This window comes from Porites lutea, chromosome 8, assembly GCF_958299795.1.
Source record: "Porites lutea chromosome 8, jaPorLute2.1, whole genome shotgun sequence".
NCBI lineage: Eukaryota > Metazoa > Cnidaria > Anthozoa > Scleractinia > Poritidae > Porites > Porites lutea.
In genome coordinates, this window is record NC_133208.1 from 22,959,474 (window position 1) to 22,985,640 (window position 26,167).

A 26,167-nucleotide genomic window follows, 5' to 3' on the forward strand; every position below is an offset into this window, starting at 1 on the left:
TACGGGAGTGAAAAACCCGACACTTACAGATTATCTTACATTTGCAGATAAAAAATGTTATACCTCTCACAGTGGGTGGAAATTCTAGTCATATCAAATGTGTTGTAGAGCCGAGCTGATTCTCTAATGCAACAACATTGACAATCTAAAATATAAATCCAAAACGTGGACCAGGATGTCATATGCTGAATTCATTGCATTGTTTGCTTTTATTCTGGCCAGCGCAAGAATCAAGGCAGCCGACTAGTCAAGGCGAACAAAAGACCCTTGATAAAAGCTATCAATACTGACAAATTTAATGGTTAGAAAAGTTGTTTGTTAAAGGAAAGGAAACGGTAAAGAAAATCCATTATATACTTTTTCATACGTTTCATACATGAGCCTTGGGCTCGGATGATCGGCGTAACCCCATCCCACGTATTGACATAAATAATTGGTTGATTGATTTCTTGATAACCTTTTTGGGAAAGAAATTTTTAATAGTAAAGCGGTAATTTTCTTTGATCGCCCTCGTACTGGGAATAACCAGTTCTATGAGGCACATCAGGTAAAATAAAGGGCATGTACAGCTGTAGTGAGTGACATTCAAGAGTAAACCGATGACTACATCTGTTAACAAAGGCGAAAGAAGACCGCGGCTTCGAGAGACAGGAACGAGCCATGATTGCAAAGTGAGGCCCGACTATCAAAAATAATACTTCCGGGTGAACATTCTGTTCCCTGGAGGGCAAAGTGTGAGGGGGAGAAACAGACCAAACATAAAAAGAAGCCTAGGTGTGTTCATAATAGTTCTAAGGTTGTTACATTTTTAGGCCTTTACAATCATATGTGAATAGTTATGTCAATTCGTTTCCCCCCTTTCTGCGACCTTAACTTTAGTCCCAAAAATAGTTATATCCATTTTAGGAAAATCAGTGCTTTACTTCCCTTTACTCTCAACGCAACAGAAATAATGACTTTCTTCGAACAAAATAGAAACATTATTTTTAAGAAAAGAAGTATTGATTTAGTTAAAGCAAGATGTCGGGAGAGCAACACGTCCCGCCAGTCCTCTTCGCAATTTTTGCTGCAGCTATGCTTCTTGCTCAAGGAAGTCAGGGTACATTGAAATATTTTTTTAGATATTTTTAAATATACAAAAATTAAAATTGATTCAAACGTCGCACTTCACATGCATTTAACCCTCACGTTAAGTTCGGCACATGTTAAAAAGAACACAATAAACCACCTCTTTTCATTAGTGAGTTGCTTTTTATTCAGTTCTAATAGTCCCAAAATCGAACAAATTAAATAATACCAAATCGAAAATGAATGTTTATTGTACTAACTATTCGGACCTCAAGCATGAATTAAGGATTAATTTGTATTCTGTTAAGATAAGATAATTTATCTGCACTACTTGCAGTGAAATTGATGACGACGTTCATTTTGAATGACGTCACTGGTCCCCGGTAGGGCACAGCCATCGACCAAGTTGTGGTTACAGTAATCCTCTTACCCAAAGCGGGTCGGGTTCGCTCTGAGTTTTGATCGATATTGTGATCGTGGCATGCCTTTAAATTCCCCATGGGGAAGAAAAACATAGACCCAATTTTGCTCTAAGCGTCCTTGTAAAATTCTTTTTCAGTCATTTTTTACCCCTTTTATAAACCCTCCGCATCACTAATTTTATTAGCGATAACATGAAACAGACCAGCTTCATGACCTCTCAATGTGAGGGAAGCGGCAAGTATTTGCTTAATCAACCTTATGAAACCTCCACAGCATAATCTACCCGCTCAGAAAGTAAACAACGGGAACAAACTGGCTAGTCACATGCATGAGCTGAAAGCCGTGCAGGCTCACCAATGTCCTTTTTTCACTGTGTCGCATGTAGAAGACGCTAACAGTTACAAAACACTATAACTGTATTTCCACTTCACTTCTTAAGGTGGTGTGTCACGCTTATCAATCTAGGTATATATTGTTATCTTGGTCTCCAAAGTTGGTGACCTTATTCTGTTTATGTGTATAAGTGCATAAATAACGGTAAAACAGAATTCGGATCTCGCCTCACTGACGAAAATAAGATTTTCCGAGTTTCTTGAGGTGCTTTTGAAACCACTATACCTAAACTCGTATAATCCAATGTCCTGTATACCCAGCTTTCAGCTGGTTTGCGGACATGATTTTACGTCAAAAAGAAGGCAGCAGGACGCCTGATATGGGCTCAGCGAGTTACCTTAAGGGCTGTAGAGATAATTCTTGCCTTCATTTTCCCGAATTTTCCCGAGCAAATTCTCTTGGGAGAGATGGGCCTTAATATAATGATGCTTTCCCGGTGGGCAAGAAAGGCCCACCAGGGGTTAAAATAGCCTGTATAACTGCAGCTACTATGACGATTATGACCTCAGTCTGTTTCTACTGTTTCTTTTGTTTCGCACTTGTCTACTACTAATAATAGAACCATGAAAAGCCGCCGTACCTTTAACATGCGGATTAGTTGGCTTGTTTTGATTATAGTTTTATACGTAAACAAATAAATCGACCCTTACGATGCGTCTGTTTTGTCATTCTGTTCTTTACAGTGTTGAATTATCGCTTTAAAAGTTTCTGTTTCCTTTTCCTTTTCCTCATAAATCACACTAAGCAAAGTTCTAGATATAGATTAAAATCTCTGTTGTTGCAGAATTCTCAAACCACGTGCCATCAATGCACCAAGAAATGTTTTATTGCCGGTCACTGGGGCCTTGCCTGTTTTGATAATTTCCCTGGCATGGAAAAAGGTGAATTTTTAGGTTAAAGCGCCGGATCACTGAATGATGATATATCCATTCTGGATTTCCAACAACTAAACAGCCCACACCACTGAACAAAAGCTAAAAAAAGTCAACTGCAGAAAAATCAGTTTCAGGTCAAAATACTCGTTCTAGCTAGTGGATTTGTCTTTCGTTCATCAATAACTTTCAACTTCAACTTTTAACTTCAGTTATTTATTGCTTCAGAGCGGTTTACAAACTAAAATTAACATACTATAGCTAAGTATTAAACAGATTATGTTTACAATTCGTTAAAATACCATTACCCTACATGATTGACTCTACCCGCAAATAGCACAGGCTAATCGCGGCGGGCAGTGATCACAATTAACAGAAAGCCTAGAATCAGTTAGATGTCAATGTTTCTATAAAGTACATAAATAGATAATTAATTAAATGAATAAAGTAAAGAAAAATTCACTAGTTGAAGCACACACTTGTTTTCGAAAACTAGCTGAATTACAAACAGTAATTGCGATAGGAAGGCTTGATTATAGAACGCGCGTTCTTGGAAAAAGAGCTACTGAATCCATATAATCATTCTCAGCGGTGAGGATTTTCAGAAATGAATTATGAATGTTTTGCTTAAATTCCTAGCGAGAGAGTCAACGTGTAGTGCCACTTAGAAAATTCCAAATGACGGGTGCTTGGGGAAACAGGCCTTGAATGTCCGACTCTTAATGAGTATATATATATGTAGAGAGGGAGAAAAGCGAATAAGATGTGGCAGGAAGTCTTTCTTTTCTTGAAACTGAGATATAACATACCGACAGTCGGAAGCCGTTGGAAGAGCCTTGTAGTTAAGCTTAAAATGTCTGGAAGGCCTAGAAAAGTCAGCTCAACATTCATGTTTTAAATACAAACATAATAAGTGATCCGCGCTTCCCTTTTCTGGCTAATTCGCCAAAATCCGCCAAAAAAAAAAAAAAACCTTTAAATCCGAATCGCAAGTACCTTCTTAATTCAAATCCGTTATTGCACAAACAAATTCAAACATACTATTCTCTAGCTGCAATAAAGTAGGTTTTTCATTTCGACATGTATTTACAAGTTCTAAGTTTAAAGTCCTTCCCTTGCTTTAATAGTTCTCATAGTTCACACTAGGCAATAGCTCAGAAACACTTTTCCAATAGCTTATAGAACTGACAAACACTTATTGTACAAGTTGACATATCGGCATTATTGAACATGCCCTTAAGCCGTCGCTGCAATCTTATAATTAATTAGTTTGTGGCATTGTTAAAATGATGGATCAATAAAAACAGTTTGTCTCAATGTTTAGTTTGTTTCATTATGAATCTAGCTGCTTCTCTTTGTAAAACTTAGAATCACTGTAAGACCCAGCAAAAGAACACTTGAAATTTATTTTAGTGAAAACCTTTTACGTTATTCGTGCAGAAGCTGTATGAGCTTGAAGTAAGACTTGTCTGGTGAGTCATTTTGCCGAGCAATACTTAACTTGCAGGTCATTTTCTCTGTTACGTAGTGCAAATTGATAAGTACAACAGGCACTGCACGCAAACTATGTACATGTAATTCTGTTCAAGTTTCGTAAATGAGACTGTTTGTGATCCGAGAGATCAGCTGTTTATAAAGCTGAAACTCCATATAAACCTGAACTCGTACCCAAACAGGACAGATGGCCGTCGCCACACTGGGTAAGCTGTGGCTTAAGATGATTTTGTGCAAAACTGTCGACAGGGATGGACCTTGAAGTTATAAAAATTAATTTCGTTATTTAGTTTTTTTTTTTTTGATAATTTTAATAATATTAAAGAATAATCTTGAGGGTACAACTTCCTTTAAAACCTTATCGTTTAGCTCTGAACAACATAAATTGTACAAATGAATTGTCCGCCAATCCCTTCTTGTTAAGCTTATACCCAAAAAACAAAAGGATTTAAAAAAACAAAAAAAAAAAACAAAAAACAATTATATCCAGACAGTAAGAAAAGCCTTTCCTTCTATTCACTTCACTCACGCTATAATTTGACAGGGCTGATTTGAATTATTTTATGGAGAGCATACGAATAGATTTCAATTTTAAGGCGTAGACAGTTTGCTACTTGCTCGTGTAAGTAAAAGAACTACAAATAATTAAATGATCATTGCATGATCTGGTACTTCAAGGAGTGGAACTTAACCCGGCTCAATTATCTTACGATGATTTCGGCTGAATCAATGAAAATAATTGATCACGAGAATTTGATAAAAGAAGTCAGCCAAATATATGATAGACTGTTAAAAGTTCTCTATCAAAGGAAAGGAAAAGGTAAAGAAACAAAATGGGCATTTGTAAAGTTTTTAAGTTTCAACTGGCTTTTCTGTAAACAACTACTACGACTGGAATATATAAATTAATATAATTGGCAGTAAGATACTTACCCACTAAACGTCTAATGAATTCCTTTTTATTTCAAAAGGGCACAAAAGTCAGAGGGGGACAATTGGGTGAAATAAAGAAGCGCATGGGTGTTAACATATAAGCTTTACCTGCTCTCAGCAACGGTAATTATAATTTTAGCCAAATAGAATAAATCCACTCGACCAGAGTCTCTAGTAAATGGTAAGTCTATGCCGGTAGGTGGTTTCCCCCCTTTCCACGACCTCAACGCTAGGACCATGGCAGATCATATCCATTTAAGGTAAATTAGTGCTTCACTGACCCTTACTGTCCACGCAACAGAAATGATGCCTTCACGTGAGGACAAAGTGTATATTATTTGCACAAGAGGGAGCGGCCTTTCTTCAGTTAATTCAAGATGGTGGGAGAGCAACACCTTCCGTTTGTCCTCTACGCAGTTTTTACTGCTGTGCTTCTTAGTGAAGGAAGTCAAGGTATATTAGATAATTTTTTTTTTTTATTAAGAATATGCGCTCTAACATGCTAATAGTTGTCGGCAATTTTCTTTGGCAAAATAATGTGGAAGTTTCATTTCGAGCAAGGTAGAAGGCATTGGAGGTGGGGCAGCTTATACTCAAACGTTAAGGACTCTAGCTACGCTCAGTGCTTGTAACCTTTCATAAATTCCCCAAATGCAATAGCCCAGAGGTAATAGGAGGCTATTTTAGCCTGAAAATTTATCATTCTTTTACAGAAGTCATTTTCAAAGCTGGAAAAATCAATACAACTACCAGGAACCCAGGGTTGTTCGCGTGTGAGAAAATCACATTCGCTAAACCTTTCTCTGGTGGAAATCAAGTGAAAGTATTTGCTTCGTCTGGACACTCAGTGAACAGCCAAACCCGTGGTAATGGTGCTGCTATTTGGGTGGAATCAGTAGATAGAACTCAATTCCGTGCTTGCATCTACGAGTACAGCAACGGCTCAAATACAACTGCTGAGATAAACTGGATTGCCCTACAATCTGCCCCTCCGGGGGCACAACTAGGAACCACTTCCTTGGACTCTTGGACTACCGGAACAGAATGTAAGAAGATCTACTTTCCTCAGGTTAGTTTAATTTTGAAAAGAATATGTTCACTGTACAAAGTAACGTGATTGATTGCAAAAAGGAAGAATCCAGAACGGTCAGACAAAGTGGTCTTGCAAGATGAACAAAACAACGATATGCATAAGGTTACTACTCATTTGGAGAAAATTTCTATTAATCATAGTCTGGAAATGTATCATTTCTTCGAGTTCTCAAAAAAGATGTATATTAGAAGAGAGTTTTTCCTACCATAAAACCATTGAATGAACAAGGTCAGTTTGTGAATACATCCTTCTCCCTTTTTCTTTTGCTGCATTTTGATTGTTTGTTTGTGGGACGCCCAGTGTTACGGCTAAGTCATACGCGCAGTTGAATATATTAGAGGAGAAGGTAGGATAAGTTGTTTTAATTCGCCAATTAAAAGTTGATTGTTGGTGTGGTTCCCTGCTAATCGCACTCGGCCTTTGCCACACAAATGGAACTTTCATCTTGCCGTTGAGAAGCCAAATCCGATTTCGTTTTGCAATAAAGGACATTCTTGGATTCCTGACAGATGACACCCTAAAATAATATTATTGTCAAACATTTTCTTTGGCTCAAACGCAAAGAACATAATGCATACCTCCTTTGATGTTGAAAAACGTTGTCCTGACCCTTCAGCATGCAATTATTTGTTCAAACGCTGGACGTGTGTTCACTTCTGTAGAATCATTTTCCTATCCGACAGAAGTTCTTTAACATTATATAACAGACACATAATGATCGATTTGCAACGCATTTGAATTTAGAAATATTAAGCACAAATAATCTTTTGGTTGACACTACGCTCTAACTTGATCGATTTTTTTTTTATTTTTTTTATTTTTTTTATGCGTGGAATAACCTACTAATCCGTGCAATTACCAATTCACACAATGACAATACCAGCCACAAAGAAAGCGAAGAGACGTCTAACACACCTTTCCCTGCCCCCTCCAACCATAAGACGTTTGCACGGTTATGTAGCACTCCAGGGTGTATTAAATTTAACCAGCCAACCTTTCAACACCAGCCCCCTCCATTCCGAAGAGTGATGTGCTCTTCATGAACTACACTTATACCTACCCATATAATCCGTCATACACTGACACTTGCATTCACATACAACAAGTCTTGAATATAAGCAATGAAACATTAGCCTTTATAATGGTAAAGTTAGTTTCCAATTGCTATCTAATCTATTATTTTATAAAACAATAACACGGAACGCATCAAACATTGTTGAAATTGATGTAAATTTTTAGTTAAAATGAATTTAATTTAGAAATATTAAGGTTGCAAAACAAAGAGATTTAACAGTCAGTCACCGTGTACAGATTTATTATTTTTTGCCTTTCCTTTGTTAAAGAATTTGGTAACGTTGTTCTTCAAACGCGGTGTGCGTGCTGGTACTATACGGAAATACATTGTAGCTCTCATTTCTGTGTGTGTGTGTGTGTGTGTGTATGTGTGTGTGTGTCACTTTCCTCTGTCTAGAATTTTCAGTGCTCTTTTATTTGTAATTCGGAAAAATTTTTCTCCTTATTTTTCGCACTATAATAGTATTATAGTATTATTATTATTAATGTTGTTGTTATAGTAATATTATTAATTGTTCAGTTAAAACTAATCCATTTTTCTTCTTCTTTTTTTATTTAAAGCGTTTTTTGACCTCTCCAACTTTGCTTGCAACTCCAAGACACCAGTTTCCTGAGAGACCTCAAGACGCCATGGCAGTCTGGGTGGAAGAATTGACTGGGGACAGTTTCAAAATCTGCCTCAGGGAAGTAAAGATTTTCGACGGACTTCACAAAGGCATTGCTATTGTGAGCTTGAAATTTTAAATTGCTTTTCAAAGATCTTTTAAGATTTCCATTCAATTATTTTTTCTGCAATGAGCTGCCCAAAAACGCTTATTTGCTCTTAAGTTTATCATAATCATAAGAAAAATGGTCGAAGTTATCATAGATTTGTAAAATTCTTACTTATTAAGTTATACAATAAATAAATATGCCAAAATTTTAAGTCCAGTTCTTTTTAATATGTAATTTCGAATTTGGTAAAACATTGAAGTAAAAATACATTCCCTAAGTATATTTCTGTTACCATTTACTGCTTTGGAAGTCAGCAGGAACGCTTTCTAGCTTGAACATTAGTATGGGTAATTAAACGATTTAATGAGCTATATTTTAGTACTCGTTTAAATGAATTGAAATCAGGTTCCTTCTTTCGTAAAACTTTAGTGTTATGCAGACCGCGGGGAAGGAGCTTTTGCCAGGCTCCAAACTTAAGGTTCATGCTTAATGAGTACCAAGCTTAGCGATCTTTCTAAAACTTGTCTGGAAACATTTGTCCCCAGTGTCAAAGTGTCCTCTGCCACCGATTGTTGACAGCCATATTTTGCAAAATTTGGAATTTTCACTTTCATGTGTTTTTTCTTTTTTTCTAGATTTTCTGATTGACGTAAATGATTAAAAACAAAATTAAAGAGAAAATTGTAAAAATGCAATCAAGGTTTTTGAGGCTCTTATTTGATAAAAGATGTGGATTTGAAGAAAATTAATGTACAGAAGTGTTGAGATAATTTTCCAAGAATGTTCATTTCCCTCTGAATTTTATTGCTGGCACATTAAGTTTGCTTTCAGAATATTCTTCTACACACAAATAAGCAAAACAAATGCATTTAACTTGTTCAAAATCAATCAAACAGTGAAAATGTATTCTTCAAATATCCTAAGGGTGTCTATTTAAGATCTGCAATTCAGGTACAGTGTTCAGTTAGTTTTATTTGAATTGACATCAAGATAGACTCTGTAATATCGGTAAGGCTTATCGCTACGAAATTGTTAGAAATATTCTTCAGTGGGACAAGTGTCTTCAGCCTTCCCTTAATGACACGATAGTGGAGTTGAATTCGAACACTCCATCGACGAAACTGGATTGAAATGCTCTCATTTCTTACAGATGCATGCCCGATTGAAAGTTCCAGTTCCTCCTGTTCATCATGCTGCCACTTCTGTTGTTAAGGGCATTAATCAGTGTTAGCCTACTTCGCAATTTAATCAGACACCTTCCCTTCTATTATACTCAAGCTGAAGTCACATTACATAATTTTGTCGGTCAGTTTATCGCAAGATGTTAGATATGTTGAGTACATTATTATGACCAAATTATCTGGTCTAGCTATATTATCATATGCAGTTTTTGAGTTATGGGGGGCGTGCCTCTAACTCCCCCCATTTAGCTTAATAGAGGACAGCTGATTTAGTAACATTATATGGCAAAAACGGCTCCAAATTTCTAAAATATGATTTTTTTTCCATTGCCGCAGAACTGGATGGCTTATACAAACCTCAGTGTTGGAAACTTCACATTAACTGATAGCCTCTTGTTTACAAATTATAACTTGTTATCTCAGCAAGCTAACTACGCCTTTTGCCAGGTATGAAAGTAAATTGTTAGGTTGCTAAATGGAGCACTAAAATTTCTTTGCATTAAGAAAATCGAAAGCGGGATGATGTTCCTTTTTAGCAGAACCAATAAACAACTAATCCTTAAGTTGTTCTGAATATTCTGCATTGTGCGTTAATTCATGGAGTAGTCTGAGAAACAAGTCGAAACTTGCTTGTTAAAGTCATTTGTTCATTTTATTTATAATTCTCATCTTTTGCCATTTATCTTAAATAAAAAAAAAAGTTGTTTTTAACAAGCTTTATCTTTCTTTGACAGAATATCAACTTTACAGACGAATTCTATGCTCCTCCTGTGGTGATAGTGACGGCAAAACGCATCAACAACGATTCGCGTTTGTCTGGGTGTAACGCAATCACCGCTTGGGTCGAGGTAAAATTGTTTTACAAACTTGCAGATGGCAAAAGATTAATTTAGCGTTGAATCTTAATAAATATGATCAATCCATGCCGTGAATAAATGAAAGAAATCCCAGATTGACAAGAAAGACAGAAAGTGTAAGAAAATCTTTTCACAAAGTTTAACGCCACGCTAGTATTATATTCTTGGTGGTTTTCACGTGACGTCATCAAAATTCATACAAATTCATCAGTTTTAGAGCAGCATAACCCGTATTTTTACAAATTGTCTGTTCGAAAGGGCTCTTCGTTTTGTCAGTGATAAACTACGCTGTTAATTTTTAACCTTTTGCGTGACGCGGCATTTGAAGGATCTGGAAGGGCCTATAGGAATCTGCCGGATATTGGGTTAGAAAATTTTCTCCTTTTTTTAAGATTGTGCCATCGCAAAAACCGACATTTTTGTTGGTTTCTGGCCGCTATATTGTTGTCCCTCAGAGGAACAACAACATCAAGCTCTGTAAATTTGGGGAAAAAATTGTATCAGTATTTCTTATAACAGGAAATATCACAAAGGCCTGAGTCCTTGCAAAGGTTGTTTGAATGTATTTATCTTCTTTCATTTCCCAGATTCAGTGGACTTTCTTTATTGCACAGAATCGATTTCCATTTTTGATGGAGTGACAGTGATAACTGGTTCAAAGGAATTGGAAGATGAATAAAATGGTTAACCAAATCAACTTTTTTTTTAGCATATACGATTCCTCTTACTGATTCCTAAACATTCAAACAACTGTTTATATCTGTGTTTAACCGTGCAGTTTTACGTCAGTTTTCGGCAAAGTGTCTTATCACCTTTACGTTTTGATCGTTTGTTTAGTAGAATTTTCAACACTACTTTGGAGTAATAATGTTATCAGCAATCTCGATTTTCTACCCTTAGTACACGTCCACCGCAAATACAGAGATTTGTGTCCGAGTCTATGAAGCCAAGAGCAAGGATACCATAAAAGTCGATTATCTGATTACTGGAGGTAGGTATATCACCCAGTAATGTAATAATTTACCAAGTTAACCGTTAAAAAGTTAAAAGTTAACCGCTAATGTAATAACTCTGCGACCATTCATGAAACAAACTCAAAGAGAAAAGCTAATTGTTTTTTTTGAGATTATTAGGATTTAGAAGATCATATGGTGCACGGCAAAAAAATAATCATACGACCTCCTGCTTTGATGTCAAGTAATGCCGTTTCAACGCAATAAGTCATTTAGGACTTGTTCCATACACTTGTTCCCTTTTACTTGAAGAATTTAAAATCTACTTCTCTTGAATTATTTCTTAGCTAATTTAGGCTCTAGTTTAAAGACTAATATTGTCACTTCGTCTCGTTAACACTAACAGATCCTTTAAGATTGGTGTTTAATTTATAAGCGTCAGCTCAACATGAATTCCCGATAATAAGAATGATAGCATCTATCAAAGTTAAAGCAAAAAAAACAACAACAACAACAGCAACAACAACAACAACAAAACAACAATCAAGCCCTGCTCTTGATTAATACTCTTATAGACCAAATCGGTATGAGCACTTTCCGTTAGATATATTATGCACACAAAATTAATGATAATTATGCATCTTTTGTTTTACACAGACCTGGATCCTTGTATAGATGGCGTACACTGTGATTATCATGGTCTATGCAAAGCTTTTGGACCATACGATGCCCGCTGTGTGTGCATAGACAGTTGCCCATCTTATCAAGAGCCTATCTGTTCTTCTAACGGAACGACGTATGACAACAAGTGTCTCTTTAAGCAGGAAATGTGTTTGTTACAGCTCAACTTTACTGTGCAGCATCCTGGGAGCTGTGAAGGTATCAGTAATCTCGTCATTTATAGTATCAACTGCCATTTAATCCAATCACCCAAATTAACAACCCCGAAAAAAACGGAAACGTCAAAAAGTCTTCACTATAACAACGTATCGATATCACATCTTCTGAATCTCTATCATCAGTACCAGTTGAAAGTCGTTTTAAAGGTATAAACTGATTATTAAAGCGAAGCTGATCTCTGAACATATTTCTATAGCAAAAGCACAAACGAGGAAATTTTACCGTGACACGATTTAATTAAAGCAAAAAAAAAATTCGTCGTTTAAGTAACGTAAAATGTGAAAAACTGACGTCATAAGGTGAACAGTTTATGACTTCAAAAAATATATAATCTTGTCTAAAGAGGAGCTCGAGACAAATCGCCTCATGATAACTCGAACTCTCTCACTCTTTTTTTTTTTTTTTCCTTTACATTTGCGTTTTTGTACTACCTTGCAGGGTTCCCATTTCAGCGTGACCGGCGTCACATGCCTCATATACCTTCCTTGGGATACTCTCACTGTGAAGTAATTGGTTTCCGACCATTTGTGTTCTACCCTGATAAACCCGTTCAAGTGCAGGTAACTGTCAATCACATCGATACAAGGGACATGAATTACGTCCACGATGCTGCTGTGTCGTGGATTGAAGATGTGACCTACGAACAATTCACTGCGTGCGTGATGGCGGCTGGTTTCAACGAGCGCAGGTCCCGTGCTAATGTGTCCATAGACTGGATAGCTTATCAAGGAGCCCCAGAAGGTGGGGTCAGTGGAGAGGTGCGCATGTCACAGTGGTGGACTGGAACAACATGCAAGACAGTGCGTTTTCCTTCAGTAAGCGATTTTTTCACTGCTCTAAAATGTGCTTTACTTTATTTATTGTTACCTTGGTTTACTAAAGTTTTGCCTGGTTGCACTGAATGACTAGGGAGAAAAAGAGTGATTTACACGTAAAAAGTATAGTTTTATACCTACGTTTTAGCGACGACGGCAAACCTCCCTGAATTTCGTTGTCGACGAAGGTTGGACGACGTTTTAACAACTTTACGCATGCCCAGGTTAGCGCGGAAAAATTTCACTTCAATTCCGGTCGGCGTCGTCGTCCCATTTCGTCGTCGATGCTTAAGGTCCCTAATTACTATCGTTCTACTTCCAAGTTGGCCAAGGCCTAAATGTAATAAATTCCTAAATATAAAAATATTTTGTCCTAAATGTAATAACAACTTGCCCTAAATGTAATAAACTCTTTTAAGTTGCCAATAAACATATGTACAGTAATTTCTCGAATAAGCGCCGCATTTGGGGGCGAGGAAGTTTAATAAGCGCTGCGGCGCTTAGTCGCGTAAATACGGTACTAAGCGGTATTATTATGGTATTAAGCACTGCCTTCAAATAAGCGCGGTGAGGTTAATTAGCGTAAATTCGGCACATTTATTTATGCACTGTGGGATAGCTCTAAATGCGAAGTTTATCCGTTCCACGCAAACGAAACCCGAGTCTGTTTCGGCTATAAAATTCAATTGGATTTGATGCTCTGTCTCCTGTAACCTCGCAAAAAGATTTTGGAGTAACGGTTACTGGTGACCTTACGTGGAACCAGTACATAAACAATGTTATCTCATAAGTACAGTGTTACTGAACATTAGCATTTCTTCGAAGACACACCTGCTGCGATTTTGACACTGACAGACACCAGAAGACTTTTGTACCTTACATTTTTACATTTGACAGATCTCCCCTGAATCTGGGCACCTCAATCTATAGGAAATATCTCTAAAGTTGAAAGTCTTCAATGAAGAGCTACAAAATTTATGTGAAACTTAAGTTGAACGGATTCTACCAGCTATCAGGAGAGGCTTATAATATTAAACTGAACCTTTTGCCTATTTTTTTATTTAATGAAATCAATGATCTTCTTTTCAATTCTACTTCAGATGCCAATTAGGTCACTACAATATCTGTCATAATGATTTTGTACAGCAGCTTAGTTTTAGATTTGTCAATTTCTAAGTGCCGCACTACATTGTTTTAAAATAGTTATTTTAATCGTTTACCTATTAGTTATGGAATTATCTACCAGCATCTATCTGCTCTGTTTTAATCTCAATAAATACAAATTCGTCAAGTCCCTGAGCTCTATGGACACGAACAGAGTGCCTTCGCTAAACTTTACTACATCAACATTTTCAGCACGTGAAAATCAATCTGCCCCAAGTGCTGCGTTGCACGTAACACTCATGTCTTTGAAGTAATATATGCTGTTACGACAGTTATAATTAATGTCTTTTTAACACTCATGAAATTTTTTAGCCTTCTTAGTAAATAAATATTAATTTTTTAGCTGTTTATTATGGATAATTTAATAGATTTAGTGTACTTATCTAGTCATTTATGAAAATAATTGTTTCTTAAAGGCGCACTTTAACTGAGGCCTCGCTCTGTTGTGTCACTCTCGCCATTGGTTTTGTTTTCGCTTGGTAGAATTTTTATTTATTTATTTATTTATTTGTTTGTTTATTTATTTATTTATTTATGTTTGGTAAAAGGATCAAATGCTGCACTACACTACGTCAACATACACACACAAAAAATAGAAGTCTCGCTCCGGCAATATACACACCATGTTAGAGGGTGTGCTCACGGTTCGGTTCATGGTGCATCCAATTCAAGACTAACAGACAGGTACTTTTTTTATTATGCGGTCATAACACATGAAAACCGGACAACTGTTTTTAAAGTACAGATGCAGACAAAACGTTACCTGCTTGAAGAAAAGCTAGTACGAGACACCTTCTTCACTTTGTCTTTGTCACTACCTAGTAAGGAAGTGTTTTAACTGCTTAATTAATTGATTATTATAAAATAAGTTATTTAAAATGTTATAGATTTAAACTTTTATTCACAACATGGCTTGCTTATATACAGGTAATTTTTCTGTGTGGGTTTAGTTTCCAAAGGAGCCTTCAGTTTTTGTGACCGTTGCACATCACCATGCAGGACTGAAGAGAGACGCTGCCAGTATTTGGTTGGAGGATATCACGCGATCTTCCTTTAAAATATGTTTAAGGGAACTGCAAAATTACGCGGGTTCACATGAGGACATCTATGTCGTATGTAGTATACTTCAATTTTTTTCTCCTTTTTACGTCCTATTCTCAGCATTATATTTGTTGTGCGTTAAGTTGTCTCAAATTATGTCGTTGCCCAGCGGTGCAGGGCAACCTGACAACATGATGTAGCGAATTTTCTCTTTCTTTCCATTTTTCTTTTTGTTTGTTTTTTTTTTCTCTTTTCACAGAACTGGTTGGCTTTTTCGTCACTTGACAAGCCCATGTTCTCAGAACACAGCTCAGTTTACTTTGCAAACTCTCAGAAGCCTGCAGCCTGGAACAATAACGGATTCTGCAAGGTCAGTATAAATCATATCTCGCTTTGCTTTATTTTATGTCACGTTTTCACCATACGTTAATTTGACGGCTCTTTTCATCGATTTTGAAATTCATTTTATGTTCTTTTATTAGGATATTTCCTTTACCAAATTGTACAAGAAAGCCCCAAGTGTATTTGTATCTGCGAATCACACTTCCAGTGGGGGAGGTCAGGATCCAATGCACAATTCCATAACCGCTTGGGTTGAGGTGAGTCAGTGACTGCTAAGTGAGCGCTTTGAAAACAACCTGGAGGTGTGGAACGGTATTGTGAGCTTGTGATCCGTGTTGAGCTTTCTTTCATGGCAGTAAACTAATAACGATTATAAAGTGTAGGAAGTGGTTCAGTAATAAAAAGACTTGTTCTAAAAAATGATTGAACTAACATGGCTCCACACCTGTTTTCTTGCCTCTAAAGTTACGTTTTCCTTAATTTACGTTATAGTTCCTTAATTTACGTCACATCTCCTTTGTTCCCGGGGGATTTCAGTGAGAAGACTAAGACCAATGGTACGCCAAAATGGCAGCAACTTTGAACGTTTAAGAAAAAATTCTAAACAAAAAAACAAAGTTGTGTTCGCATCGCAAAATTTTTCCGCAGACAAGGTTCTCGCGGTAAAGCTTACTTTCAAATAATAATAATAATAATAATAATAATAATAATAATAATAATAATAAATTTTAGGTTATGGGCACTAAAGCAGTTTCAATGACGTAATGACTAAACGCAGTGCTTTAAAAGTAGATAAAACTACAAACAGTAGTCAGTAGCAGATTAATTTTTTGTCGAGACTAAGACATGATAATTTAGGATTGGTGAATTAAAAAATGTGCAAATGATCATCTGTTTTTATTTATTTATTTTCCATTTTAAATTTTAGTACATCAATACAACAGGGGCTCGAGTGTGTACAAAGGAATTGTACGACTCAAAGTACGACCCTCTTTCCGTATCATATACTGTCTTGTCAGGTAAAGGGCGACATCCTTATTAGACTAGAAACTCTTTTACATATTAGATACAGCTAACTTAATATTAACCAACAATATTAACCTGAAAGGCGGTGCTTAAGGTAGTCCTAAGCCGGATTATCCCATCACTCATTACTCGTAGATGACATTGCAAGGGTGGATTTCTTTTACTGAGACGCCTCGGTGTGACAAAGTTTTTTTTGTTGCAGTTGTGAAGCACTTTTTGAACTTGATGCGCATAAATTAGTACACTGTATATACTGTTAGTATGGTTTCTTTAGCTCAGATTAAAGGCAGGATCTTGATATATTTATGTTTATCAAACGTAAGGTACATAGAGTGATAACTATTCGAGGTAACTGGGTATCTTAATACCACAAATGTTGCATCTATTTGCCAGGTATTTGCCAGCCAGGTTGGAGCTATTTTAGTGGCTACTGTTACTTTACAAGTCGCACTTGTGGCTCGTGGCTCACTGCTGTATCAAACTGTTCTTCGATGAGTTCCAGTTTGGTAACAGTTCACAACCAGAATGAAAACGTCTATATTCAACACCGTCCCAACGGAGAGAGATCCTGGATTGGACTCAATGACCGAAGTGTGGAGGGCTCTTTTGTGTGGACAAACAAAGAAATAAGTAGTTTTAGGTTCTGGGCCCCACAGCAACCGAACGACTGGAAAAACGAAGACTGTGTTCACACTCTTGGCGCCAGGCATGGTTACACTTGGAATGATGTGCCTTGTCATAACTGCTATAACTACACTTGTTTTAAAGGTATTAGGCATACCAAGATCATTAATAATTATGTTTTATGAACCTCAGTTAGCAGATAGTGCCCCAAGACATTCAACTATATTAACTTTGAATTACATATTAAATGATTCAACAAACATGAGCTCAGGGCAAGCTTTGTAGGATCCTTTTTGCGAGTCACGTTTTTCTCATATGTTATTTTCCCTCGACAGTCAGTTACACAGCTATATACAAAAGAAAGGAATTCTTAACTTTTAAGATAGGATAAGAGTAAAGATTGCTTAATCTCTTCACTATGTGATTTTCCCTTTTAGACTTGGATGAATGTACCACTGGTTCCCATTCCTGTGACGTCAATTCCGTTTGCCAGAATAACGCGGGTTCATACACATGCTCGTGTAATGCCGGGTACACAGGAGATGGAAAAACCTGCAATGGTATATTTATAGATAATAAGTAAACTGAGGCCGCGTCCACACGAATCCAAAAGCCAAAAGGTAGTTCTCAAAAATATTCGGTTCGTGTGGACGGATTCTGAGAAAGCAATAAAGTTAAAAAATGGCTGAAGGGTGCAATTCCTATGTCACCTGCCTTGTTTCGCAGAAAAATAAGAAAAATGAATACTTTGACCTTAGCGACCAAGTGTAAACTATCAGGTAGATAATTCAAAACATTTCTGCGTTTTTGATTGCGTATTCCCCCAGCTAATTTTTCATAGCCAGCTACCGTTAACCAAATTTGGAAGATGTTTGCAGATATCCTTAGAGATGAGACTAGTAAGACATCCTCGGAGACCTAGGGGCAGTTAGTTATGCCGTTTCTCCTGACTCGACTGAGGCCCCTGCTACACGAATCCGGAAACCGCATATTTCTTTACACAACCGTATTCGTATGGACGAGGCCTTAAACCTATCTGGAGCGCGGTTTGAAAAAGATGCAGCTTCGGTGAAAGGATTCATAGGTTTCATGTGGACGAAAGGCCGGTTCGTGTTTAAAAAATATATATATTGGCTGTTCCAAAAAATATCCGGTTTTGTGTGGAATCTAGCTTGACTGCCCCTGGGTTCCCAAGAATTTTAACGGTTAATTATTCATCAAAAAAAGGATAGCCGACGGCTTGGTAGTTCGGTTTTGGTAATGCTGGAGAAAATGGCGAAGGAAAAAAAAAAAGAGTCGAACTACTCCCTAACGGCAAAGCAAAACAGCAAACATACCACTCGACCGATGACAGCTGCCCATGAAGATAAATATTTTCCGGCTAGACTAAACTTGCCCTTATATCCTGAATTTTCCGAGGAAGAGGCAAATGTTATGCAGACGAAACTTTACATCGATGAAGAAAAGCATGATTTAAGGTTCTGAAATACCTTCAATTAATTAAAAAATGTTTGATTCTGCTTTGTATGATATGAAGAATTATGCGGGTCTCGAGGGGGGTGGCGAGGGGAGGGGAAGAGGGTAAGAATAAGGAAGCCGAATCCAATAATTGCTGAATAATTGATCAAAGTTACGCTGAACTGCCATCAGGCATATGCAAAATCTCTTATCTTTACTCCAAGCTTCACTACATTTTCCCAGATATCGACGAGTGTTCTTCCAACGCCCATAGCTGTGGCGTCAATGCGGTGTGTAACAATACTGTTGGATCGTATGCATGCGCATGTAAAGCAGGATATTCAGGAGATGGAAGAACATGCACTGGTAAGGCGTTTTGATCTTTTTCAAAAGGTGACTTAGAAGAAAGGGATACTATAAATGACTCCTGTATAAACTTGTTTATACCCGAGTACAGACGAAAAAGGTTTTTGGTAGGTCAGACAACAACGAAGCCAACAACAGAAACAATCATATACTTGGTTAAATAGGAATTAACTTAGAGTACTGGCTGCCTGGTATAGCCATTAGACAGCCATTAGTAGCGAAGCAGCCAGCTAATAGGATCATTAAATGAAAATAACCCATGAAGCCCGAAAGCAGCAGTCTTTCGCGTGCGGGGTCTGGGGCGCTGGTTTCGGAAAGAGGAGGGTACGCAGATGGGACTGTTATGACTAGGAGTATTATCATAGATTAGGGAGTGCCCGCAATGGGTAACACATTGCCGAAAATAGAACCTGATAGGTGACGTGAAGGCTGAAACGGTGTGTTACGTTTCATTTTCTGGGTTTAATTCGCATTTTGCCTATTTTGTTCGCTCATTGTGGAGCGCTGTTTTGTGAGGAGTTTGAATGGCCTGAGAAAACAGCCGAAACTTCGCGACGCCACCACTGTTTTCCCCACGAACTGACATCTGAGAAACGAGCGCCGAATTTCTATCCTGATGACGTGCCACTACCCAGCTGTGAGTAGTGCTACTGATTAGTTGAAGCAAATTTTCAGCCAAACAGATCCAGGTAGTGACGTAATCAGGATGGAGTCATAAAGGAGCTGAGAAGCATATTGTGAACTTTGATTTGTGGGGAGTTTTAGTTAATAAACCCGGTTGGATAACAGAATTAGCAGTTTGTGTTTTCTTGTGACAAAGTATGGGTAAATAGTAGAGACAGGATCAATGCATTATTCAAAGTACTTTTATCGCGACTCCTTCTTCTTTGGATATGTGAAACTTTGGGGAGCTCTTCGCAAAGAAAAATAAACGTCAACACGATGCACTTCAGCGCGTCCACGAAAATCGGCAGTAACCTTTCAAACTCTATTCTAAGAAAACAGCCGACATTTCAAGACGCTACAACTGGTTTCCCCTCGAAATGACGTTCAAGAAACGAGCTCAGAAACTCCATCCTAATGATGCGTCACTACCTAGATCTGCTTGGCTGAAAATTTGCTTCAGCCAATCAGCAGTACTACTCGCATCTGGGTAGTGACGCGTCATCAGTATGGAAATTCTGCGCTCGTTTCTCAGAAGTAACTTCGTGGGGAAAAAAGTGGTGGCGTCGCGAAATTCGGCTGTTTTCTCAGGCCATTCAAACTCTTCACAAAACAGCGCTACATAATGAACAAACAAAATAGGCAGAATGCGAAACCCAGAAAATGAAACGTAACACATCGTTTTAGCCTTCACGTCACCTTTCAGGTTCTATTTTCGGCGATATGCCTGAGTGTATTAAATCTAAATTCTACGAGAGGCAGATCCAGGAAAATTGTATTATTACTTATTTTCAAGCTGCCTGCCGAGAAACACGTTTTATTTGAGAAATTTAAGTGACATGCACATGGCTGAGCAGATGACGCAATCGCTAGACAAAACTTGATAAAATTAATGGCCTATTATTAAAAGTCATCCCTCGAAATAAAGCACGCGCTTATCATGTGACTATTTCATTTTCATTTGGTCCTTGTTTGCATATAGTGAAAGTACGTATCGCCTCAATTCAAGGAAATTTCTAGTCGCATGCTTTCAGACTCTTCGTCTTCACCAAAAAGTGTTCAGTTCTGATTGGTTCCAATAGAATTTCTTTGCCTTACTTAAGTACGTTCACAGCTCGACAACGAAAGGGAAACGTTTTTGCGACGAAAAGTCCTGAAAATACTATTTTCAGATACGCGACGAAAGAAAAACGCACGTGACGCACCCAAGAGAATTGATTGGCTGCAAAGGCTGAGAGTGCGCAATGGACACAAGTCCCTGCCAAAAATATATCTGGGAGCGCCATTTTAGTAACCATAGGAATGTTTGGAAGGTCAAAATGTCCTGGCTAGATCGTCTACGGGGCACCCAAAAAGGAGAAACAGCCAACCACAGACAGATCGGGGGGTTGCATTCTAGTCAAGCGCAAAAATGCTACGGAAAAATAGATTTAGTTTAGAAAAAAAATGAAATGTTATTGTCGTCGTTCCTTTTTCCATGAAATTAAAACTTGTCAAGACAGTGCAAACTCAAACAATGTAAGTGCAATGGTTATTGTCCAGTAAGTGCAACGATTGTTGAAACCTGTTTTTGATCAAGCTTACCGGTATGTTATTTCAGTCCGTTTTCCTTGTCTCCTGCTACCTCTTTGCTAACAAAATGGGCGTGATTATACTTATTGTTATTTTGTTTATTTCCATTGAGATATTGACGAGTGTGCTAGTGGCACTGATGACTGTCACAGTTCACGTGCTTTATGTACAAACACAGTGGGATCCTTTAATTGTTCATGTAACAGTTCTTACATTGGAGATGGCAGAACTTGCAATATACCATCAGGTAATTAGGAAAAGTAGGAAGATTTTCATTTACCAAACCCGTACACTAGTGAGTGATGCATCTTGCGCTGACCTTGGCTGCTTGAACGAGGTTTTACGTTTAAAATCCATTGGCCGGTTTAAACGGAAAGCTTTTAAGACCTTCGACCACTTTGTGGTCACGGGAAATACCCTTGTTTGTTAATGAAGTCCTGCAGGGAACGGCATTGAGAGGGCACAGTATTCGGCTCGACTTGTGGGCAAGTCTACTTTAATGCAATTTATACTGTTACTTTAAGGGGGGTTGACTTTCTCAAGTTTGCTAATTAATTATAAGATTTAATTACCTATAATATTAGGAAATACACTTGAATAAGTTTCTGAGTCAGAAGTACACGAACAATGAAATAATCGTTGTGTGTGTGTGTGTGTGTGTGTGTGTGTGTTTTTTTTTTTTTTTTTTTTTTTTTTTCCTGTCTTTGTTCATTTCCGTTTTGATGGTAGTCTTATGGAGTCTTTCGAGCTGTATTCTTGATTTCGGTTCTGTAGAGACGTAGTGTAGAGACACAGCATAGTGCCCGCCAAACAAATCTTCTGAGCAACAGGGTAGGATAATGAGGACCCTGCTACGCGTCCTTTTGTCACTGGTCAAATAACGGATTCAACGATCGACTTTTTTGCTTTGTTATACAGTATTTTGTTTTTCTTTGTTTGTTTTTACCCTTACGTAAATTTTAGCTACTTGCAAAAAAAATGGCTCAAATGGCTAATTATTGCTTACGTCATGAAGCCGAGCAAGACGGGAATAGCTGAACCTTAAGCTGTATCGGGCATCCTTGCTCAATGCGTTTAGAAAGTACGTTTTCATTATAAGTGACCTTGTATAAATATGCTATAGTGGTTATGCAGAGTGCTATAAGAAAAGACCTTTCAGTCAACAGTCTTTTGACAATAGAACTGGCCCAGAAAAAAATCTCAAAGTAGCGAATCTTTGTTTGCAAAAGGCTTATAATCAATTGTTAGTTGCCAGAACGTTTTTGTAAATGTCAGTATTGAATGATTGAATCAGCTTCATGATTACAAAATTGATATCGTTACCTGTAATTGCTCGGCAAAGCTAAAGGCGGTATATGCATCCATGTATTCCTGTATCAAAATTTAACGTCGTATGCAATAGAGATAACTCATCAGTTTACTAGCGCAAGTTATGACGATGCCTAACATATACTGCTGATGGGCTGATGCAATAGTGTTTTCTTCCTGTGTTGTTGTTGGTCAACAGTGAGGATGTGGTTGGGGAATTTAGAATAGAAAAGTTCCCCTCTTTTACCTCGAGCTCGCCCTGTGTAAGGGAATGCGGATTCCGGAATCCAAGAAATTTTTGCTGGTGGAATCCAGAATCTGGGAAATTGCTTGTGGAATCCACAATCCTAGGCTTAGGAATCCGTAATCCTTCTAAAGATTTAAATCCAGAACCCAAGTGCCATTGACAAAGACTGGGATCCAGTACCTGGAATCCGGAATTCATGGCGTAGAATCCAGAATCCAAGACTGTCTTGGATTCCCTTACATGGGACGATCGAGCTGATGTACAACTAAATGAAACGTTGCTAGTGACTGATGTTCTTTCTCCTCTTTTGTGTCAGAATGTCAGAACTACGGGATTCTCAACAGCGGAAGCCGAAGGACTTCGTATTATAGGAGCTACTACTACTATAATTATTATTATTGTGATAGCAGTCTTGGCCCCGGATGGTTCCGTTTCCAGGGGTCTGCCGGCACAAGAATGGCAGCATCATGTACATCTTACGATAGGTGTGGTACCCATTATACCGGCTGGCTAAGTGGAGGACACCCCACCGTAGTGGACGGTCAGGTCACCAGGACGGTGTGTTTTAGCAGTGGTTACCGCTGCTGTTATTACTCAACAAGTATCAAAGTGAGAAATTGTGGTTCATATTATGTGTACTACCTTAGTGGTACACCTACTTGTAATCTCCGTTACTGTGGCACTAACTAGACAGAAATGCAAACAAAGTCTATTTGTAAACATATTCTATCATTTCACTAAAGTAGGCTTTATTGTAAAAACAATGAAGCATCTAAAAAGAGACTCTACTCACACTGTAACTTCAATATCAATATCTGTTTATAATAACTTTAACAAAGAAAGAAAAAGTGAGATAGGACAACGTACTACTTTTAAGCCATTTTGCAGATTATAATGCCTATAACGTAGACATTTTTATTATGTAATGGCGATCTAATTTTTCATGACACTCTTCACAGAAGGTTTCACAAATGACTTAAATCAGGCGGGTCATAAAACTTCTTGATGCAACTAGCATTAAAAAAAACACATCTCTCAAAAAAAATGTCTAACTCGGAACTAATCCTTCCGCGGCGTGAGACTTGGTCCTCGCGCCGCTTGCATGCAAATTTTGATCAAAAACAAGAAAAAAAAAATCATGTCAAAGAAAACTTAGAAAAAACTCCGAAACATGCTATGTTAACTTAAAGAACACATCAATGCTAATTACTGAGTCTAACAACGGCATGCATTTGCTAAATAAACTACGATGGACGACATAATAGTTAAGATGTGGAGAGTGCGGGATATGAAACTGCTTACTCGTTTTTTGATCGGTCCAGGGAGGCAGTCTGTGAAATTGTAAGCGAAATGGATATAAGGACTAGGGATACAGTCAACTCTCGCATTGCGGACACCCTGTTATTACGGGCACCCTGGCAATACGAACAGCCGCTCAATCCCTCCCCACTGCACTAAGGACACTAACTCGCGGTCCCGAGGGTGACCTCAATATCAATAGTTGATCACACGAGGTTGAGCCCTGATTTTTGGAACATATTAGAATAGGAGTTTCATTGAAAAATAAAGGCACAATTTAGTGGCATTGACAACCTCCTGCTCTTGTACGTTGGCGTAAGTTTACTTACTGCCAGAATCCCTCAGGCTTTTCCTTTCTTGTGCAAATGAGGGCTTTCTTTTTTAAACTTCAACGGGATTACCTAATTTTTCATGAAGGATCAATCCAAATGAATTCAGGTCTAAGCAGTAAAAACACGTCGTCTCGTGTCATCATTGCACACGCGGTATGGAGCGAGGACCTATTAAGATCATTTTAAGAACATTATATTAAAGAAGATACATGTCCATCTTAGATATAACTACCTGTGGACAACTGGAAAACAACGTGTTAAACTTCTGTCTAGTAGTATGACGCAGTAGTGAATAAATAATTAAAAATGCTGTTTGCCAGTTAATTGTTTTGTGTCTGGTATGCATTATAACTGGAAACGGGGAGAAAAGAAGGTGTAACGGCAGAAGGGAGTTAGAGGTAGGAAGAGCAGAAAATATGGCGTAGAACTGAGCCATCGTTGAGGTACCGAGGTTAGGCGACTAATATCTAGCGTCCGTTACGGATGACGAATTAAGACAATAGGGATCTTAAGATTGAGCTTTTTCAGCATTTCTCGAGAACCGCGAACGTCAAGAAGTCACGTGACCAGGACCTTGCCGTCAGGTTTGCGGTTTGAGGTTCACGTTTGTACGGCTAGACCACGCTCCGAAGGGAAGTGGTTTACCGCAAGGTTTATTGCACCCTAAAACATCACAATCCCACGATTGAGAAGAAAGACGACTTTTTAGAACTCTTTTGCTTATTGATAATCGAACTGTATTTTTAGAAAACTGTAATTTTGAAGACAATTTCTCAGCTAAAATAGAGTTGCGAGCTACCACCCGCGAATCTTAAACCCCAAATATGGGCAGACGGGTAACGTGAACCGGGAGGTTCCACTGTGTGAAGATAAGCTTGTAGGCTTTCGTATCACTCGCATGAAGCAAAAAGAAATATACATTGTGTAACTTTTGCGTGTGCTGAAAAGTGAAAAACCCTATAAATTCTTCTGAACTGTACGTTTTAGAGCTATAATCCCCGATGTTTGAACTCGTAAGCCCAGGATTACATCAAGCGTTACCAACTGAAAATGTAGCTAGCTTATATTCTTGTCGACGTTGGGTTTAATTTTACTGTGTGAAACAAATGTGCAAATCGTGTAGCACCCTTATGAAGCGAAATGAGATGTCAATCGTGTAATTTTTGCACGTAGTGAGACGCGAGATGAATCCCTCTAGACAGCACTTCCAGAATTGACTCTAGAAGAGAAATTGAGGTTTGAACAGGCTTCCATATTAAGCATGACAGCCTGTTTTCTCATTCCGGTCACCATTAATTATTTTTCGTCTTTAGCCGTTATGGAAAGCTTCATCTCAACTCACATCTTTCTTCGCCACACTCCAATGCTCCTGGCATAAATAAAAACGCCGAGGTCGCGCAGCTGTTGTACCGATTGAACTAATTCCAGCGTAAGCTGTATTGCTTTGACCTCCAGATTTGTCTGTTGGTAAACTAAATACCCCTGAGGCCTTTCCCAGTTTACCTTATTAATATCCCCCAGAAAGCCATCTTTATTGCTAATACCGCTACCCATATAAAAATACCGAAGTGATCAATGAATTCGAGTTCCGTGGCAAGGATGAGAACATCGCCATGTGAGGGAAACCAATACAGTCATGGATTCTGTATGTCATGCCGTGGATAGGCAAAGAAGATCCAACTATACATGTATACTTCTTTGTTGACTTGTGTCTCTCAGTGATGGCAACGAACAACACTAGAAACAGAGGATTTAACCATTTAACACCACCTTACTCCAAAGTTAAAGGGGCTGTGTCACGGCAGTCCAGTTCATTACGTCTCCTGAGCATTATTCTTGAAGTTGCAAGCAGCAGGGATCAACGTTGAAAAACTGTTAGGCTAAACAGTTTTCAAAAATACTATTTTCAATCCGTTTCAGTCTTCTTCAGTTTTGCCCATCCGTGACATCTGTTG

At 38.0% G+C, this 26,167-nt stretch overlaps 1 protein-coding gene across 1 annotated transcript; it reads left to right on the top strand.

Moving 5' to 3' along the window:
- Window positions 1-5,234: 5,234 nt before the first annotated feature.
- On the top strand, window positions 5,235-24,536 carry LOC140947014 (uncharacterized). Its single transcript, XM_073396093.1, has 17 exons — window positions 5,235-5,636; window positions 5,897-6,252; window positions 7,912-8,076; window positions 9,582-9,692; window positions 9,980-10,093; window positions 11,003-11,093; window positions 11,713-11,934; window positions 12,394-12,770; window positions 14,885-15,046; window positions 15,235-15,345; window positions 15,458-15,574; window positions 16,246-16,336; window positions 16,737-17,111; window positions 17,405-17,527; window positions 18,669-18,791; window positions 21,139-21,273; window positions 22,898-24,536. The coding sequence occupies exons 1-17, from the start codon at window positions 5,561-5,563 to the stop codon at window positions 23,269-23,271; spliced, it is 3,123 nt and encodes a 1,040-aa protein (XP_073252194.1). The 5' UTR covers window positions 5,235-5,560; the 3' UTR covers window positions 23,272-24,536.
- Window positions 24,537-26,167: the final 1,631 nt, after the last annotated feature.

Bases quoted from the DNA above. Each gene is read 5' to 3' on its own strand.
- LOC140947014 (XM_073396093.1), top strand. From the start codon at position 5,561: ATGGTGGGAGAGCAACACCTTCCGTTTGTCCTCTACGCAGTTTTTACT. The intron at 11,094-11,712 runs GTAGGTATATCA...TGTTTTACACAG, and splicing joins CGATTATCTGATTACTGGAG to ACCTGGATCCTTGTATAGAT. The intron at 16,337-16,736 runs GTAAAGGGCGAC...TCTATTTGCCAG, and splicing joins ATCATATACTGTCTTGTCAG to GTATTTGCCAGCCAGGTTGG.